The 21253-nt window shown below is 40.4% G+C and overlaps 1 protein-coding gene across 2 annotated transcripts in view; it reads left to right on the forward strand.

The window, feature by feature from the left end:
• The window catches only part of LOC109426656 (L-threonine ammonia-lyase), a 43793-nt gene that overhangs the window by 17486 nt on the left and 5054 nt on the right, over positions 1 to 21253 (forward strand). For both annotated transcript variants that reach the window (XM_029863133.2, XM_062857079.1), the window contains exons 6-8: positions 528 to 820; positions 16419 to 16511; positions 16631 to 16760. In XM_029863133.2, the coding sequence (XP_029718993.1) occupies positions 528 to 820; positions 16419 to 16511; positions 16631 to 16760 (516 nt within the window). The remainder of the gene's footprint in view (positions 1 to 527; positions 821 to 16418; positions 16512 to 16630; positions 16761 to 21253) is intronic.

The raw sequence follows: 21253 nt of genomic DNA on the forward strand, positions 1-21253 counted from the left end.
CGCTGGACTAGCGATACGGAGTCGTAGGTTCGAATCCCACCAAAATAAATAGTATTTTTTTCTCAAAATGTTTCTCCATTTGTCATGATTGTGTGTTTAAACTGTTTTCAAAATTTGAGTTTTACTAGCCCACTGGTAAAGGGCAATAACATTACAAACTATCTACCATTTAAAAACAACATCAAACAAATTATCCAGCACTTTCTTTGGGATTCTTTATTCCGTAATTCATGTATTTTTTTTTTCAAGAGCAAATGAACGGTTTACTATTTTATATTAGATATATGAATATACAAACCAAATCGAATAATAAATCAGATCTATTGTTAAAAGTTCGATATCGAACACATTTATTCTCAACTTATTTTCATCTCTTTCTAAAACAGTCAGTCAAATTTGTTTAGTTTTTCATGTTTCCATCCATCACCGGTACAGATTTGACGTGGAACGACACCTAGGCTAAAAACTTCAAACCATGCTTTCATCACTGCACTACCTACTGGTCCATTTTCGATCGTATTTCACAGGGAGTGGAATCGGAAAAGTGCCCAAGTTTCACAAAGGCACTGGAAAACAAGGCCCCGGTGTACACCCCAAACAAGGAAACTCTAGCCGATGGCCTGGCCGTTCCGCAAGTGGGCTACAATGCATTCGCCACAACGGTGCCCCTGCTGGACAAGATGATCGTTGTCAAAGAAGAGTGGATTGCACTGGCTATTTTGAGACTGGTCGAGCAGGAAAAATGCGTCGTGGAGGGTGCCGGTGCATCGGGCCTAGCAGCTATACTTGCCGGTCATTTGGACGAGTTCAAAGCGAAAAGGTAGGATGTATGACGAGTGGCTATGCTTGTCTTTTGTTAACCCATTCGATTCCATGTTCCAACTGGTAATTATATGTTCGACATGAATGCTAGTTACGTATCGTCTCATGTGAAAAGTGTAGTTTACCTTCTGTTGTAACTCTGTTCACATGGTTTCCTATTTTTCAGACCTACACTGCATAAGCAGATGTCTATGCAATCAATCACCTCCTATTATTAAGAGATTTTAGTTGTATCAAACCAATTTTAAACAATGTTTCTTGTCATGAACTAAGTTTATTGTTTTTAGGTTATTACCATAATTTCTTATACAACTTTTAAAAAAATAAATACAAATCGGCACAATTTTCTTTCAACTTAGAAAAAAAAAACATATTTTTCGGAAAAATGGAAAAAATCTGAGGATCCAAACATCTTCAATAATGACCTTTCATAGGGTAGCGAACCACTTGGGCAGCGGCCGGTATTTTGGGCACTCTTCGCTATAACTCAGCCAACTCCAAACCAATATAAATTGTAAAATGTAAAACTATTGTAAAAACAAAAGATTTCGGCTCAGTTATGCCCATGTGGCGCCCGAGCCTTCCAAATAAACGAATAAGTATAAAAAAAAAACTCCAAACCAATTGACTTGAATTTGTACACGGCTAGATATTATACGTATCGCGTTCCAAAAAGTGTGTCAATTTGTTCAGAATTGGCTGAGTTATAGCAGAAAAGTGCCCAAAATAGGACCCCTGCCGAGATGGTTCCACTTCCCTATGTCTTTTTATTTCCAAAAAAGATAGAAAATCAATTCCTCCAGAAAAAAACAGGTTTTTTGAATTGAAAAATGCAGTTTCTCCAGGGAATGAAATCCTGGTAAGAATATCGGAAGGAGTCTTGGAAAAAATCCATGACAGAATGCTGGAGTAATGCATGAGAGTATTCCCGAAGAAATCTCGGTAGGAATCCCAAGAGAATTCTCGGAAGGAATCCCTCAAGGAAGCCAGGAAGAAATCATTGAAAGAATTTCAGAAGGATTCCCTGAGAGAATCTGGGGATATCTCCGAAGGCATTCTGGGTATTCCAGAAAACGTAATCCGGGAAAAGTCAACGGAGGAATCATGTTAGAAATTTCTGAAGAAATTCCTTGGGAAAAATTTCTAACGGAATTCTAAAACGAATCCTGCAGGAATCCCTGAAGGTGAAATCTCCAAAGAAACATCAAGCAGAACAATAAAATAATTCCGAAAAGAATTATGACAGGAATACCCGAGGAAATTGCTGAAGAATATTCGGGGAAAATGCAGGGAAAATCTCTGAAGAAATTCCGGGAAATCTTCAACAGATTCCCTGAAAGAATCTCAGGAAGAATAACTGGGGGAGTTCTGGAAAGGGTCCCGCAAGAAATCCCTAAAAGAATCTCAGGAGAAATCGAAGATGAAGGAATCCCGGAAGAAACTCCTAAAAAAATTGCGAGCGGCATCCTTGAATCTTGGATTCACATACCTTTTCTGCCAGACTTTTGGAAACGGCGCCTTTGCGTTCCTTGTCGCGCATGATTTCATAACAGCTAGAAGCTATAATAAAGAAACTGTTGGTTTACCAACACGGATTGTCGGATATCCATTTACATTTACATATGTAAACATCGTCATGGTATTGATCGGCCTCCAGTAATAGTATAGGTGGTCACGCAGTTAACTAAGAGGTCTGATATTTTCTAGTTCTGCCTGCCTATACATTGAACATAACGTCGGATAAATGTGCCATCAATAAGTTTCCCAACTCGATGATGGCTTGGATAAAATTCTTGCTTTTATTAATAAAGTATTCACAGGATTCAGGATGCTAACGTCGACGGAAAGATCACAAGTACATAATCGACTAGAAAGGCAGTATCACCACTAGGTGGATTAATCCGGGTTATATCCATTTACATATGTAATAGAGATGGTCGGGTTTCGGGTTTTCAAACCCGAAGCCCGACCCGAACCCGAACCCGACGGGTACGGGTCGGGTTCGGGCTTGAAAATAAATTAAAAAATCGGGTTCGGGTCGGGTCCGGGTTTGAACATTTTCAAAATTTTCGGGTACGGGTCGGGTCGGGTTTGAAAAACGTCGGGTTCAAGTCGGGCTTGGTACCGGTGTAAAAAAATCAGTATTTAGAAAAATGCTTTATTTGTCATATTTGATACATTTAACAATTATTTTTTGACTCGGGTTTTGGTCGGGTTTATTGAGAAATATTTTCTCGGGTTCGGGTCGGGTTCGGGTTTGATCGACGAAAATTTTTCGGGTTCGGGTCGGGTCCGGGTTTGAGAGAGCAAAAAATTCACGGGTTCGGGTCGGGTCCGGGTTTTGAAATTGAAAATGTTTCGGGTACGGGTCGGGTTCGGGTCTGTAAAATCTGAAACCCGACCATCTCTAATATGTAAACATTATTGTCAAAACAAACTTTAACCTTAGTAAGGTCTTGGGGTCTTTTTTGACCTTTTCCGAATTTCAATTCGCTATAGCTTTTGCTTCGAAAGGCCTAGAAATCTGAAATTTTCAGACAATTATTTTTTTGTGGAAAACTATCATTTCCATTCATCCAAAACATTGGACGACCCCTAGGGGGGCTCCCATAAAAAAAGTTACAAATAAGACCCTGGGGTCATTTTTGACCCCAAACTTTGAACGGCTCTCAAAAATCAGTGGCTGGGCCGATTTTGATTTTCTTTGGCCCAAATGAAAGCCACACATGTCTAGTTTTCAAAACCCCCGGAGAGTTCCGGATTTGGTCACTGTGGCCACCGGGAACCTGCTTCAACTGAAAAATGCCGCTTTAGAGACCCTAACTTTGGCAAGCTATAACTTTGCAACCGAACAAGTAATCAGGACCATTCAAGAATCGTTGGAAAGGTGTTCACGTGGACTTCGATTAAAGACATTAATATTGACTAATTCTTAAGAACCGGTTCCGGAAATCCGGAACATCCGGAAAGTAATGTTTTTCACGATAATGTGCTAGAAAGCACATTCATATTATTTACAGGATAGAAGTTTTTGCATCAAACTTCTTTAGGCCATAATACAATCTGTCGAGAACTATTTCTGTATGTTTCTGGTTACGTCCCGTCCTTCTGGAACCGGTTCCAGGGATCCCACAAGATGGCCAACGAGTTGACTGTAACGAAATTGAACGGTTTTCCGCGCTAAACACATCTGCGTTGGTTAACTCATGATGAAATCTCAATAATTTTACATGATCCATATTGTTGTGATATGTAAAAATATTGTTGGACATTGTGGTCTTATGTGGCCACCGGAGTGACCACCGGAGAAACCCGTATTGAGGGGCTTCCATGTTTTTGCATCAAAGATAGGCATTCGACGGCTCTAACTTCATGATATTTCATGGCCATGTGGCTTCTGGCATTAAATAGAAGAATTGACCATTCTGGTCTGTTTTGGCCACCGGAGTGACCACCGGAGAAATCCGTATTGAGGGAGTTTCATGTTTTTGCAACAAAGATAGGCATTCGACGGTTCTAACTTCATGATTTTTCATGGCCATGTGGGTTCTGGCATTGAAAAGAAGAATTAACCATTCTGGTCTGTTTTGGCCACCGGAGTGACCACCGGAGAAACCCGTATTGAGGGAGTTTCATGGTTTTGCAACAAAGGTAGGCATTCGACGGCTCCAACTTCATGATTTTTCATGGCCATGTGGCTTCTGGCATTGAAAAGAAGAATTGACCACAATAGTCTGTTTTGGCCACCGGTGTGACCACCGGAGAAACCCGTATTGAGGGACTTCCATGTTTTTGCAACAAAGGTAGGCATTCGACGGTTCTAACTTCATGATTTTTCATGGCCATGTGGGTTCTGGCATTGAAAAGAAGAATTACCCATTCTGGTCTGTTTTGGCCACCGGAGAAATCCGTATTGAGGGAGTTTCATGTTTTTGCAACAAAGATAGGCATTCGACGGTTCTAACTTCATGGTTTTTCATGGCCATGTGGGTTCTGGCATTGAAAAGAAGAATTAACCATTCTGGTCTGTTTTGGCCACCGGAGTGACCACCGGAGAAACCCGTATTGAGGGAGTTTCATGTTTTTGCAACAAAGGTAGGCATTCGACGGCTCTAACTTTATGTTTTTTCATGGTCATGTGGCTTCTGGCATTAAATAGAAGAATTGACCATTCTGGTCTGTTTTGGCTACTGGAGTGACCACCGGAGAAATCCGTATTGAGGGTGTTTCACGTTTTTGCAACAAAGATAGGCATTCGACGGCTCTCACTTCATGATTTTTCATGGCCATGTGGCTTCTGGTATTGAAAAGAAGAATTGACCACAATGGTCTGTTTTGGCCACCGGAGTGACCACCGGAGAAACTCGTAATGAGGGAGTTTCATGTTTTTGCAACAAAGATAGGCATTCGAAGGCTCTAACTTCGTGATTATTCATGGACATGTGGCTTCTGGTATTAAAAAGAACAATTGAATATTCTGGTTCGCTTTGGCCACCGGAGTGACCACTGGTGAAATCCGTATTGAGGGAGTTTCATGTTTTTGCAACAAATATAGACATTCGACGACTCTAACTTCATGATTTTTCATGGCCATGTGGCTTCTGGCATTGAAAAGAAGAATTGACCATTCTGGTCCGTTTTGGCCACCGGAGTGACCACTGGAAAAAATCGCATTGAGGGACTTCTATGTTTTTGCAACAAAGATAGGCATTCGACGGCTATAACTTCATGATTGTGTACTATTTTGACTATTCTGGTCTGCTTTGGCCATCGGAGTGACCACCTGGAGAAACACATACTAGGGAACTCCTATGTTTATTTTTAAACGCTCATATTATCTAGATTTAGCACCAGAAGCAGTCTTTCGACGGCTCAATTTTCATGCTTTGACACGCGACATATTATCTTTATGCTCAGTTGTTATTCTTATTGTTCAACAAGGTTATTCTGTAGTAGAGGCAATTCATGTTAAAATATACTGCGATTCTTGTAGTCTGATACTGCACTGTCAATGGTAATATAGTTAGTTCGAGAATTGAGGATAGTTTTACTTCGGTTCACAAACAAACCTTTCATCGTATATTTTGGTTAACACCACTTAACGTTTTGGTCGTCTATGTTCACTGTTCTTGAAAATAACATCGTTTCTTTTCATTATCTTTTTAGATACGTCCACATTATTTGTTAGTACTTGATATACTTTCTCCTTTCTTGCTGGCTCTATTTTCTTATACTTACCTGAAGTCAGCTTTTTCAGAATGAAAAGTTGTCTTAGTTGGTAGGAGAAGGGCTTTCTTGAGGAAGACAAACAATGTTTCACTTGAATTAGGGAATTATCAAGTTCTGCAATCGAGGAATTCAGTCACAAATATTATCCATTTAGTGAGTTTTATGAACATTTCGCAATTCTTTAATTTTTTTAATTAAATTAATTCGTCTAGTAGTTTCAACTGGCATACTCTTAAAAATTCCACGGAGGATTCCTTTCGAGTCCGACTGACATCAAGGTATACAATTAATAAAATGTGCATGCTGCCCAGGGGCAGAATTTCAAACCAAGTATCTCATCAATGAAGAATACAGTCTCTCCAAGATTGCAGAATTCTGAGCTATGAGATTTTTAAAATTTGCGTGTTTACTGTTGCCACGTAGAGGCAGAATTCTGACACAAGTGTCCCATTTTGTGCAAGTCTATGTCATACTGATCAACTTTGCCGAAGACACCATCTTCCTAAGTTATTAGGGTTCTGAGCTATACAATTTCTAAAATTTGAAGGTTCACTAGCGCCACCTAATGGCAGAATTGCGAAACAAGGTTTCCCTTTTATGTAAGTCTATGTCATACTGGTCAATTTTGCTGAAGACACCAACTTTCTTAGTTATCGGGGGGAGCGACACTAGTTTTGCTGAGCCGAAAAACTTCAAAAAAAGTCGAATAAAAACCGGTAAAGGCCGCCTTGTGGCAGAATTTTGAAACAAGTGTTTATTTTTACGTAAGTTTATGTCATACTGATCAACTTTGCCGAAGACACAATCTTTCTAAGTTATAAGGATTCTGAGCTATGAGTTTTCTAAAATTTGCATGTTCACTAGCGCCGCCTAGTGGCAGAATTGCGAAACAAGTGTTTATTTTTATGTTAGTTTATGTCAAACTGATCAACTTTGTCGAAGACACCAACTTTCTAAGTTATCAGGATTCTGAGTTATGAGATTTCTAAAATTTGCATGGTCACTAGCTTCGCCTAGTGGCAGAATTGCGAAACAAGTGTTTATTGTTATGAAAGTTTATGTCATACTGATTAACTTTTCCAAAGACACCAACTTAATAAGTTATCGAGGGGAGCGACACTAGTTTTGCCAAGCCGAAAAACTCCAAAAAAGTCGGAAAAAGACGAAAAAACCGGTAAACGCCACCTAGTGGCAGAATTTTGAAACATGTGTTTATTTTTATGTAAGTTTATGTCATACTGCTCAACTTTGCCGAAGACATCAACTTTCTAAGTTATCAGGATTCTGAGCTATAAGTTTTCTAAAATTTGCATGTTCACTAGCGCCGCCTAGTGGCAGAATTGCGAAACAAGTTTTTATTTTCATGTAAGTTTATTTGATTCATACTGATCAACTTTGCTGAAGACACCAACTTCGTAAGTTATCAGGATTCTGAAATATGAAATTTCTAAAATTTGCATATTCACTAGCGCCGCCCAGTGGAGGAATTTTGAACTTCGCAACTCATCGTCAGTAAGTTATTGGCGTACCCAACAACTTTTCCGAAGACACTATCCTTCCAAATTATCAGGGTCTTGAGCTGTCGCATATCGTAACGTTTTCTTGACAACCTGATATGGTTTCTGTAGTGCAATTTAGCATCAAACTGTTGATGGTCCCTCTAGCGACCAAGTTGCCAACTAATCCTATGAACCAAAGATCTAAATGGTAGATCTTGTCAAGCTTTAAAACTTTTCCGAAGAAAGTATTGCGCTAACTCTTAACACACCCGAGATAATAGGCCATACCCCCAAAAGACCGAAATCCCATAAGCTCTTAGTCTCCTATTAAGCGGATTCCTATTGCGCCCCCCGACCTGTGATCTTATAAGAGTCTCGACTGTATATACAAAGTTATAAAATAAGTTGAAAGAGACTGGCCAGGGCCAGGGATAAAACCCAGTGCTCAGGAGTAATCAGGAACATTAAACATTAAACCACAAAGCCCGTCAAATGAATCAGAGCCTTAATTCAATAAAGCTTTCAACAACAGTATAGTAAAATTTCCACAACTGGCGTATACACAATATTTGCGCCGATAAATAAATACCGTATGATGAACATCCAGCTACGCCTCTGACAACATCACGATTGGTAACCCCTAAAAAATTTCTTACGCCCCGTTGTTGATCCTCATCATCATATGCTCGATCATTATCCTCGTTTCGTTCCAACTACTTTGCGTGGTCTCCCTCAAACCAAACTGTCGTTAATTTATTCTTCATCATCACTTCGTTGACGTCATCGCCGTCGCCGTGGACCGAGCCAGTGCCAAAACGGACCAGAATGGTCAATTTTTCTTTTTAATGCCAAAAGCCACATGGTCATGAAAAATCACGAAGTTAGAGCCTTCGAATGCCTATCTTTGTTGCAAAAACATGGAACTTCCTCAATACGAGTTTCTCCGGTGGTCACTCTGGTGGCCAAAACAGACTATTGTGGTCAATTCTTCTTTTCAATGCCAGAAGCCACATGGCCATGAAAAATCATGAAGTTAGAGCCGTCGAATGCCTACCTTTGTTGCAAAAACATGAAACTCCCTCAATACGGGTTTCTCCGGTGGTCACTCCGGTGGCCAAAACAGACCAGAATGGTTAATTCTTCTTTTCAATGCCAGATTCCACATGGCCACGAAAAATCATGAAGTTAGCACCGTCGAATGCCTATCTTTGTTGCAAAAACATGAAACTCCCTCAACACGAATTTCACCGGTGGTCACTCCGGTGGCCAAAGCGAACCAGAATATTCAATTGTTCTATTTAATACCAGAAGCAACATGTCCATGAAAAATCATGAAGTTAGAACCTTTGAATGCCTATATTTGTTGCAAAAACATGAAACTCCCTCAATACGAATTTCACCGGTGGTCACTCCGGTGGCCAAAGCGAACCAGAATATTCAATTGTTCTATTTAATACCAGAAGCCACATGGCCATGAAAAATCATGAAGTTAGAGCCGTCGAATGCCTATCTTTGTTGCAATAACATGAAACTCCCTCAATTCGGATTTCTCCGGTGGTCACACCGGTGGCTAAAACAGACCAGAATGGTCAATTCTTCTATTTAATGCCAGAAGCCACATGGCCATGAAAAATCATGAAGTTAGAGCCGTCGAATGCCTATCTTTGTTGCAAAAACATGGAAGTCCCTCAATACGGGTTTCTCCGGTGGTCACTCCGGTGGCCACATAAGACCACAATGTCCAACAATATTTTTACATATCACAACAATATGGAGCATGTAAAATTATTGAGATTTCATCATGAGTTAACCAACGCAGATGTATTTAGCGCGGAAAACCATTCAATTTCGTTACAGTCAACTCGTTGGCCATCTTGTGGGATCCCTGGAACCGGTTCCAGAAGGACGGGACATAACCAGAAACATACAGAAATAGTTCTCGACAGATTGTATTATGGCCTAAAGAAGTTTGATGCAAAAACTTCTATCCTGTAAATAATATGAATGTGCTTTCTAGCACATTATCGTGAAAAACATTACTTTCCGGATGTTCCGGATTTCCGGAACCGGTTCTTAAGAAGTAGTCAGTATTAATGTCTTTAATCAAAGTCCACGTGAACACCTTTCCAACGATTCTTGAATGGTCCTGATTACTTGTTCGGTTGCAAAGTTATAGCTTGCCAAAGTTAGGGTCTCTAAAGCAGCATTTTTCAGTTGAAGCAGGTTCCCGGTGGCCACAGTGACCAAATCCGGAACTCTCCGGGGGTTTTGAAAACTAGACATGTGTGGCTTTCATTTGGGCCAAAGAAAATCAAAATCGGCCCAGCCACTGATTTTTGAGAGCCGTTCAAAGTTTGGGGTCAAAAATGACCCCAGGGTCTTATTTGTAACTTTTTTTTAGGAACTAAGGAAGGTTAAGCGGGATGTATAGCTACTACTCAAATTCTTTACAGCTATCCATCTCTGTGCTGTGAAATTATTTGGGTTGCTTTTATTGCACTTTAAGGTGAATATAGAACGAAGCCACATCTTGAATTTTCGAAAGCACAAATCTGAGGGACCAAACATCGCATCGAGTTGAAAAGTTGATCGATTGGTTACCCGCTGGTGGTGACCAATCGATCAACTTCTTAGCTTAGTGCGATACTTGGTTCTCCAGATTTGTGCTTTTGAAAATTCAATGTGTGGCTTCGTTTTATATTCACCATAATTCAATGCCGGAAGATGTGAAAATCGAGTAAGAGTCCCAGACACTACAACAGCTGCTTTTATAGGGGAGACTGGGGAGACTTAATCCCTTTTTCTTAATTTACCTGAAACTTTAAGAAAAAAACACAATATTAGATCCGATTTCCGTATAAAATGGCAGGCAAACATCTATTGCAAGTTAATACACAACAGAAGGCCTTTAAATTATTGTTAAAGTTTTCAAAACTGTGTTTCTATGAAGGCATGTCTTATGATGTATTTTTCAAAAATGGGTGACACTTGATCCCCCTTTGAGCACATGGTTTATTTAAAGGAAAAATAATTCCAGAGTCTTCCTATTCATTTTCTTTTCGAGTTTTCTTGTATTTTCGATTAATATGGAGTGCTTGAAATTGTAAGATTTCCTTAAATTTTTAAAGATATGCCGTATTTTCAAAATGGGGAGACTTGATCTAAAAGGGGGTTTGTACTAAAATTATAATTATCTGACACATTTCATCGTTGAATAGACTAGAATTCAAAGTACATAGAGGCTTCCGAATAGAATTTTATTTTTCACATGTATAATGTGTGTGTAATCCTCGAGGGATCAAGTCTCCCCATGTCACTGTTGTGTATACTAAGCTGAATCAATTAAAATATGTTAACAACAGCCTTATTTGGATAAATAAGTTTGAAAGTATTCTATTTCAACTATGTGCAGTGAAATTTTGACAAGATTTGGTTTAATTTTCACAAAGTTATTGAGATTTTTCGGAATCGCCTAAAAGATTTCTGAAGGACTGAAAACAAACCATCAGCCGTTAAAAAATAATGCAATGTACAACCGAAATCACTTGTAGCCAAAACATAGTCGTTTGTCCAGGAGCAGTTTTGGAAAAATTATGCTAGAAGAAAAATGTTTTTGATTCCGAGCAAATATGGGGGGAACAAGTCTCCCCAGGGATCAGGTCTCCTCAGTCTCCCCTACAGTACGTTTTGTAATGTTGCCAAAACACAAAACAGCAGCGCTTCGTAGCCGTTTAAAGAACACTCTTTCAGCTAGAAGCTGAGGAGAGGAATCTGTTGGCGCAACCACACAGCTTGTTCAATGTAAACATTATTGCGTTTGACGTTTCACAAGCTTTTGCAGCAAGATGAAGTTGGGTAAGGTTTCTTGTGGCACAATTATGAAGCCTTGTCTGGAGTAAAACAAAACGGGCTATTTTCTATGCTATTTATATACAGTATCGGACAATAAAAATGCACCAAAGCCGTTTTTCCATACAAAATAGTCAACTTCAGATTGCCATATCTCAGTTATTTCTCAACCGATTGTTTCCATTTTTCTGTGACGAACTACAAAACATTTCAATTCTCAAAAACTATTGAAAAAGTTCGGTGATAACTATTGATACAAAAGTTACAGATAGGTTGAATTTTGACAATAAAAATGCACCAAGACAAAAAGTTGTATAACAAAAAATATTGAAGTCATAACAAGTTCGTCTCTTCAGCAAAAGTATTCGTCATCACACAAGAAACATATTTGCCGAAGACACCAATATGATATGACGTGACCATTTTTTGCTGTGAAACTTTTTGACTTGGTGCATTTTTATTGTCAAAATTCAACCTATCTGTAACTTTTGTATCAATAGTTATCACCGAACTTTTTCAATAGTTTTTGAGAATTGAAATGTTTTGTAGTTCGTCACAGAAAAATGAAAACAATCGGTTGAGAAATAACTGAGATATGGCAATCGGAAGTTGACTATTTTGTATGGGAAAACGGCTTTGGTGCATTTTTATTGTCCGATACTGTATATCAATGTGGCAGCGAGGACATCATCGGGACCAGTGGATACGAAGATCGGGAGTTCGATTCCAAGTAGTGGCAAGTACTTCAATTCAGTAACAAATTTTGAAAACGACGTATAATCAATGGTGTAGCATTGATTATACGTCGTTTTCAAAATTTGTTACTGAATTATTCAATTTCAAAAGCATTAGTTTCAGTTCCACATGTATTGCATCACGGTATCCATAACCATATTATATTTATTCGATTAATCTGGGGATGCCGTATAACTATTATTTAACTACTGCGAAAAGGCTGAAAAAGCGCCTTCTCAAGATGTTATTCAGTCAGTGGTTACATAGGAGCCGAGAAAAGAGCTATGACTTTGTGGCAAAGAAGTTGCTCTCTCAGCATATACATGTGGATTAAGTTCGCCAGATTCATTGGTATAGGGTTTGCATAGAATCTTCCGTCCATATGTACAACACAGTAACTCAGCATGAAGCCGTATTGAGGACGCTTTGTTGACGTTTACATCCACAATAAATGTTAGTTGGGTTTCTACTCATAGTATAAGGGAGTAGAGATCAAAGTGGATAATGAAATGATAGATATGATAGAATTCGCTAGGTAGTAAACAAGGGTGAAATTTTTTATAGAAGGTGAAATTAGGCAAGTAGGCCATGTATTGAACGAATACATCGAATGCGTGAAACTTCTGCCGTGCGACCTGTGCTTTTAAACAGATCGGCTTGGTTGGTAGTTCATACCACCTTACCAAGACTGGCAAAAGTTTCAGGCTTCCGACTGCCTATGCATTGTTCTGTTTTCATCACAAATTCTATCGATCGGTAGCTTTTTCGGAATTCGCACTCCTGAAACTTTTGCCAGTCTTGGTAAGGCCACGGCGTGTGTATGGGAAAAGTTTATAACAAAAAAATGGGCATCGTCAAACTTTTCGCTATTCAAAAATAGAGGCTTTCAGCTTTCATTTGCAGGGTCCCTCAAAAAAATCTACCGAAGGATCCCGAACAACTTTTTCAGAATACTGTTTTTCCCCATACAAAATGCACGGTTCCAAATTAATCCCTATTTCTACTTAACAAACATACCCAATTTTTGTATGAAAAAGTTCCCCCGATGGAATATTTCGATGTTGGGCTTGAATGGAAGCTGGTAGCGTCAACTTTCACGTAGCGTAAAAATAAGCGATGCCCATTTTTTTGTAATAAATTTGTTCAACCAGACACACCGTGTAAGGTGGTATGAACTACCAACCAAGCCGATCTGTTTAAAAGCACAGGTCGCATGGCAGAAGTTTCACGCATTCGATGTATTCGTTCAATACATGGCCTACTTGCCTAATTTCACCTTCTATAAAAATGTCCACACTTGTTCGCTACCTAGCGAATTCTATCATATCTATCATTTCATTATAAACTTTGATCTCTACTCCCTTATACTATGAGTAGAAAGAGACCGATATAGCCACAAAATCATCAAGTTATTAATAGAATATGGTCGGTCGATAAATCAGAATATGCTCCACAGAGGATTATTATGGGGCTTTTTCCAGGGATCGCTTTAAGAATTCTACCAAGGTTTTATTCAAAACTCTAAAGAAATTCCTTCAAAGAGGCCTTTTGAAAAGCCTCCCAAACTTCCTTCAGGAGTTTTCCAAAGATTTCTTTATTAGTTTCTCTGAAGTTCCTTTGATTTACTTAAGTATTTTTTTTTTAGATTTTCTTCGGGCGTTCCAATCTAAATGCTTGTTTTTTTTTTTTTGGCGGTCGTCAGTACCGTACATTGTTTATGACGGAGAGTTTTGAGCGCAGTTTTAACATTACTAGGTACTGGTCGGAGTCGATGTTGGTGCAACGATAGGTCCTAACGTCGATAATGTCGGAGAAGTGCCTTCCGTCAATCAGAACGTGGTCGATTTGAGATTCCGTCTGCTTGGGTGATCTCCAGGTGTAACGATATGGCTTTGATGGAAAAAGGTGCTACGTATGGCCATATTTTTGGAGGCAGCGAAATCAATGAGTCGTATTCCGTTTTCGTTCGTCTTTTGGTGGGCACTGAACTTTTCAATCGTCGGTTTGAATTCTTCCTTCTGGCCTACCTGAGCGTTTAGATCTCCTATGATGACCTTGACGTCGTGGCTTGGGCAGCGGTCGTACTCGTGTTCGAGCTTCGCGTAAAATGCGTCCCATAATCTGTGTATCCTGAATGCGGACTGTGCAAGTTTATTATGCTGAAGTTGAAGGATCGGCCTTTGATCCTCAACCTACACATACTTTCGTCGATCGGCCACCAACCGATCACGCGCCTCTGCATATCACCCATCACGATGAAAGCTGTTCACAGCTCGCTTGTGTTGCCGCAGCTCTGATAGATGGTATGATTTCCTTTAACGCTTATGTGGCTGACAGGGTACCCGGGTACCCAGCGCCCATTTAAAAAGCACGGTGTAGAAAAAAGCGAAAAGTTTGTCGGACACATAACGGTTAAACGTTCGCACCATGGATCCTGTCCAACACACCTCCTGTAGCGCTACGATGCCAAACCCGTAATCCTTCAGTAGATCAGCGAGTATGCGGATGCTCCCAATGAAGTTGAGAGATCGGCAGTTCCACGTATCGAGTTTCCAATCGCAAGTCCTTTTTGTACGCTGGATTCGTTGCTGTTGGTCTCGGTTCGTATTATTCTGTTGCGGATTTTCCGTTACAATGTTTTTATACCGGTGGTTCTTAGGGCCGGACAAGAATCCTCTACTTTCCTAGTACTATATTGCACAGTTGAGGTAAGCGTCCTTCCCTGGCACTTGGACGTTGATCAGCTGCCCCTAACATGGGGATCAGACGCTCAGATTTGCAGAAGTGAACCCCCCTCCCCCTTTCCTGTCAGCCTACGACCAAAGTCCCCACCGGAATTTGTTACCCGAACTTCCCTAAGGTCGCTCGTAATTTCCAGCCGGTACCACGCGAAGGGATAGGAGTTGCTGGGCAAAGGCTAGTGAATCACAATCTGAATTGCGCAATATTCCCAGCCTTACATAGACGGTTTCCAAATGCTTCTTGCAAAGGGGTTCGACCTCGCCACTACCATTTTGTTGATTTTCCAAGAAGTACGGGAAAGAATGTCCAGAACCCTGCATTAACGCGGTTAGAGACAAAATACTGTTGAAGGTACCTATTTAGGTACCCCACAGGCTCCGTTAACGAACGGCCAGAGACTTCAGCAGATCAAATCGAGTTACACGCAAGTATCAGCTTTTGGTGCTTGCAGAACAGTTGGTCACGGGCGAGGTGGTTGACCCTGCCTGCCTTCCGAGGACAAAGGTCCACGTGTGAAACTGGCTAAGCACCTGCATGGTACCTCGATGGACTCCCCAAAGCGTGTCATCGATGTTCGTTGCTGTTGGCAGACTGCGCACTGACCTTGAGAGTGCGATGTGCACTAGTTCCTCTTTGAAGCAATGCCTCCTTGCCCTTGGTAGTTCCGGAGAGACGAAGGGTTTGATGGCAATGGGAATTTTTTTTCTGTAGATCGGGAAAATAGTAGTCCTCTAGCTTTTACTTTGGGTGAAGAAGGCGGTCCCCAACCCCACATTACCTGGACCTTCTTATCCAGGAGTCTCTTAAGCAGATTATTTTCCCAATGTTTAGAGAAGAAAAAGGCTCCCCACTTTCCACCTTTTTTTTCATTCAGTACCTTGTCCCTCCTAGAAAAATCATTTCGACAACCTTCATCCCGTGCACTAAAACTTTTCTGTAGTGTACAAATAGATAATTGTTAGAGAATCAGGAAATCTTGAAAAGCATATTAATGTCTGATGGCTACAATTCAAAACATGTGGAGTAAATAGGGCTACCCAATTACAACGTGCAATTGTGCCGAGAGGTAATAATTCCACGTCTGTTTGATTAAGTCTAAATAAACTACATGCCATCTCATGGAACGAGAAATGGATTTCGGAAAGGTACCATCAAGATGGGCACAGTAGGAATACGACTGAGCCTTAGGATGATTTGATGCGATTTGGGACAAAAAGATAGATGACGTAGGTAGTTCTCTGTACTTGTTCCTACAGAGGCTTTTTCGCTTCCATTGAACTTTTAAAAATTGCAAAATTTATCTGCTGCATCCGTGCATTGTGTTAAGAGGTAATAACTGAAAATAATCAAATAAAGTATCGCAAAGCCTGCTGAAACATAACTGTGCACCTATATAGTCAGTGGAAGTTCTTTTGGATATGTACATTAAATGAAACACAAACATGAAATAAACACATTTTCATCTCATGGTCCATACCTGACCGATTTATTTCACATAATCCGATTTACAAAAGTAGCCTTAAACCTGTTTTATTTTGCCAGGGTCGTCCTCCTGATATGCGGCGGTAACATTGACACCACAATTTTTGGTCGGTGCCTTGAGCGTGGCCTGGCGGCAGATGGTCGGTTGCAGAGGTAGGTAATTCGATAACAACATTAATGCACCCACAGTTACACTGACTGCACGTTACGTTACGATGAATGCGATGATGGTTTTCTTTTCCCATTTATTTCTGTGGTGTGGTTCTGTGCAGATTCACGGTAACGGTCAGCGATGGTCCGGGCGGTGTATCGAAGCTGTGTAACTTATTGGCCAAACTTGGTGTTTCCATTAAGGATATAATGCACGAACGTGCGTTCATACGAGACATCCACAGCGTTGAGGTAAGTCATGCCGTACGAGAAAAGGGGTTTGTGCTGTAACTGGACGGGCAGACAAAGTTGGTGATGTGACATGAGACTGGGACTTGCATCCAGTCAGTGGTTGCGATGGGATGGGGGTGGAAAGCTACTGCTTCTATGGGGTAAACGTGAGACATAAAGTTTTATCTTGCATCTACGATGGTAAGCTTTCTATAGCACAGTGGTTCAGGTTGAGGAACGGAGAATGAAGATTTGAGGTGATTGGGACTGATATGTAGAGGTCACTGGATAAAGTATGTAGCCTTTGCGTCATGAGTCTGTGCCACGCACTATTTTATGGTTTCCTACCAAGAATTATCCGCAGCTATTCGCGCTGAAAAACTCCGCGAGATTTTCAGTCTGCCTTTTCAATGTTTCATGCTTTACGACCGTAAAAGTTCACCGGTAAATTCGGCGTTCTTTGAAGACCGTTTGTGTTTGTTAGCTGGAAGTTCGTTTTATAAACTGGACTTGGCTAGGAGAACATCTAGCACCCAAATTTCCGACGTCTATAAGACGAAAACCTTGACTGGTTGTGATGGTTGCTCGCGATACAGGAACCGTAGGCAATTGATATCTTGTTGACAGATCCTGAAATGTTGAAGCATTTGCTTGAGATTTCCACATATTGGCACTGCATGTTCCCGAAACCCGCAGAGCACTGCTGCAAATGGTACCAATATATCCGGACCTTTCGAAAGCATGCTGCTCCTAGCGATCGATACCACACCTTTTTGGGATCAGTAGACTTCAGCTCTTTAGGAGTCGCTTCGTGAATATAGTCGTTCTTCTAGTATTCATCGAAATGACGCTGTAGCTGACTCGTAGCTCTACATCCCTGATCATTTTCCGCTCGAAGCACTCCAACCATAGGCAGGCTATTGAAAAATTGAACGCGGTTTGTTCTACACGGACCTTTGCCAATAGAATGATTGCTGTTTACATTTTTATTGATTGCTCTCAGTTGGCGCCAGCACAGTAAAACCGCTCAGCACTAAAATGTGTAAGCCCTACTCATAAGTGCATAATTTCCAGACCACACAAAAATGTATTACAGTTACACATTCTCAAAAACAGCTCGTGCACTCGTCTAGATGCGAAATGTCGATATTTTTTTTGTTTTCCAAGGTCACTAGTAAACCTAGCTAGATTGCTGTACAAACATTTTTGCGAATTTAACGATTTTGCGGAAACAGGAGATGATTTTGTGAATGTGCAAGGGTTACACATTTTTGGTGTAGTCTGGAAATTATGCACTTTAGTGCTGAGCGGCGTTAGCGCCAGCAGTAAAAATTGCATGCAAGAACTTTTATAGCATCTAGTTTCCAGCGCTGACAGCCCGGCGGTGACACCATTCAATGCATCGTCTGTGCTGCTCTCGGTTCTCAACTCTCTCAAATTCTCACCTCGAGCTCACGCCGGGAGCATGGTAGTCAAGAACTGTCAAATCGTATGGAAAAATCTCGAAAAACGTTAATTGTTAGAAAACGGGATAGTTTTGTGAAAAGTTAGTGAATGGAATTCACGAATGGTTTGGAAAAGCAACGTTTGTGTTTGCTTTATGTCCCGGAACAGTTTCTTCATCGAGAAAATTTGATTTTACTACCACACAAAAAAGAGCCATCTGTGAGATTTTTAGCTTGGAATGTCGATCTATTGAAACACCTACGCTTTCCATGGAGAAATGCTGCTTCACCAGATTATGAAGCTCTTGTTCACTTGTATCCTGTCCTTGACACTCACATACCCAGGCTTTAGCACAGAAGGTCGAAGGACAAAAAGTCGAAGGACAAAATTTCGAATGGGAAAAAAGGTCGAATGGGAAAAAAGGTCGAATGGGACAAAAGTTCGAATGGGACAAAAGGTCGAATGGAACAAAAGGTCGAATGATCAAAAGGTCGAATGGGACAAAAGGTCGGCTGAACAAAAATTTTAGTAGACCAAGTTACAATCTGGTGTGTCTCACTTATAAGAATAGAAAACGCTTGTTACTCATTGAGAGAACATTATATGTAGTGCTGTTAAAGAAATCGTATGGGTTTTAGCTACTTACATTTCCATGGAAATTTTTCCTTCTTTCGTTTATAGGCTGTTCTTTCAAGTTGTGTTGATGTAGTATTTAATGGCAATTTAGTTAGATTTTTTGTTTAGGAAGGCTGTTCTCTTAAGTTTTGTTACTGAAATAATTATTGACTCTTTAGATGCTTATATTTCAATCAGACATTTTGCCTTATTTTATTCAATAGCTATTCTTCCTAGCTTTACTGCAGAAATATTCATTGACTATTTGTGCTCTGAGACGAGACTCGCGAAGACGGTCTTCTTTTTCTCAACTTTGTTATTTTTTTCTTCTTCCTATCTGTGTTGACATTATGTTTTGGGCTGGTGGTTCAAACACGTACGTGACCGCATCACCTCACATGCAGTGTGACTGAATCCCATTCACGCACAAAATCATGTTGATGTGAAATTTTGCATCGCCAACAATCGCCAAGCAAAATAATCATTGGAATATTTTGTTTTCAATTTATTTTTGACAGTACAGGAGAACAAAATGATGCTCGGAATGAATTTTGGCTCAGAATTTATCTCGGATAGCAATACTTTCCTCGTTTTAGGTAACGTAATCAAACGGGCTACAACTGACAGCTCAGTTGAGCTACACTTGACGTTGCTTTTTTTCCTCTTCGCGAGTCTCGTCTCAGTTTGTGCTTAGTGATCATCCTCTCTTGGAATGATAGATAGTTCCTACGAATTGCACTGTATAAGCAAATATTTTCATTTTGTTTGCTCATATAATACCCACAGATTTGTCCTTCCCCAATTCATAGACTGTTTGGCTTTATTAACCCTAGTAGAATGTTGGGGTCGATATGATCCAGCCTAGACAGATACGCTGAGCGTGCACAATGCCACCGTGGTGCGAGAAAACTAGCATCTTAGGGGGGTAAAATCGCGGTAATGATTGGAGTTTCAAATGACAATATTTCATCCTTCTTCTAACCATAGGATGCTCTTTTAAGGTATATTGTTGTCCACATTGAACTTCAATGAATAACATCACTTTCTATTATTTCTATCCTATCTTTCCTATCATATCTTTCAATATTGTTTTTATGAAGTTGTTGAATAATTTTGGAACCACTGGTTCTATTATTTTTATCGAAGACTGTCCGGACGTTTCGGTCGATTTTACTGGCCTTCGACCATCTTCTGCGGACTAATCTTCCAGCCGTCTCTTCACTATTAGACGGCCATAACTTTACTTAAGCAGATGGTCATGGGTTCGATCCCAGCCCCAGTACTCTTTCCCCAGCTGACATTGACCGTCTTCTGAGCCCCCATGGCTCAAACGGACCCGGATACATGGACATCGGCGAACAGCGCCTCATAATGGACCCCAATCAGACTGCAAAAAGGAACAACCAACAGCCACACATCAATATTCTCGTGCTCATTATTCTACCATGGTAGGGAAGAAAGTGAAAGCACCGCAACGGCAACCAGTTCGATATAGTACAATTAGAATAGAAAACATTTAGGCGCTGTACAAAGTCTAAGTACGGCTTCCAATTGGAATCGCTCACGTGGTGCTCTAGTGGACAAAGGAGCTGTTAATTAGGCTAAGCGGTTGAAGAATAAAAAAAAAGGTCTTTTGTCTATGTAACCTTTTGTCCATTCGATCTTTTGTCTCATTCGACCTTTTGTCCCTTTCGACCTTTTGTCCCATTCGACCTTTTGTCCATTCGTCCTTTTGTCCCTTCGACCTTTTACTCATTCGACCTATTGTCCTTCAACCTTTTGTCCTTCGACCTTGTGTCATAGATTCTGAAAATCCATAGATTGCCCTTGTAGATCTTACGGCCTCTACTCGCGGAAGTTCTTGGAGGACAGAATATCTTTGGAGATTTGTTCTATTTAGCTCAATGCTCCATGGTCCTGTATGATCTTGCACCGTATAAGTTATGTGAGAGCAATTCATTGATTACACTTGTAGATCTTAAGGCTTTTACTCATGAAGTTCCTTGAGGACCTAGAAGATCTTTGGATATTATTTCTCAACAGAACTGTGTCCCTGGACCTGTAGAACGCTACACTGTATCAGTGATATGACAAAAAAAACCATTGATAACGCTTGTAGATCTTCAAGTCTATACTCGAGGAAGTTCTTGGAGAATCTAGATCATCTATGAAAATTAGTTCCTTATAGAAAATAGTTCATGGACCTGTAGGATGTTACAACGTATCAGTAATGAAACAACATACCATTGATTACGCTTGTTGATCTTAAGGCCTTTACTCGTGGGAGTTCTTGGAGGACCTAGATCATCTTTGGAAAGTAGTTCTCTACAGAGCCATGGTCCGTGGATCTGTAGCATGTTGTATCGTATCAGTCATGTAAGAAGAATCCATTGAGTACGCTTGTAGATATTAAGGCCTTAACTCGCGGAAGTTCATGGAAGACCTAGCATATC

Source organism: Aedes albopictus, chromosome 3 (genome assembly GCF_035046485.1).
Source record: "Aedes albopictus strain Foshan chromosome 3, AalbF5, whole genome shotgun sequence".
Lineage (NCBI taxonomy): Eukaryota > Metazoa > Arthropoda > Insecta > Diptera > Culicidae > Aedes > Aedes albopictus.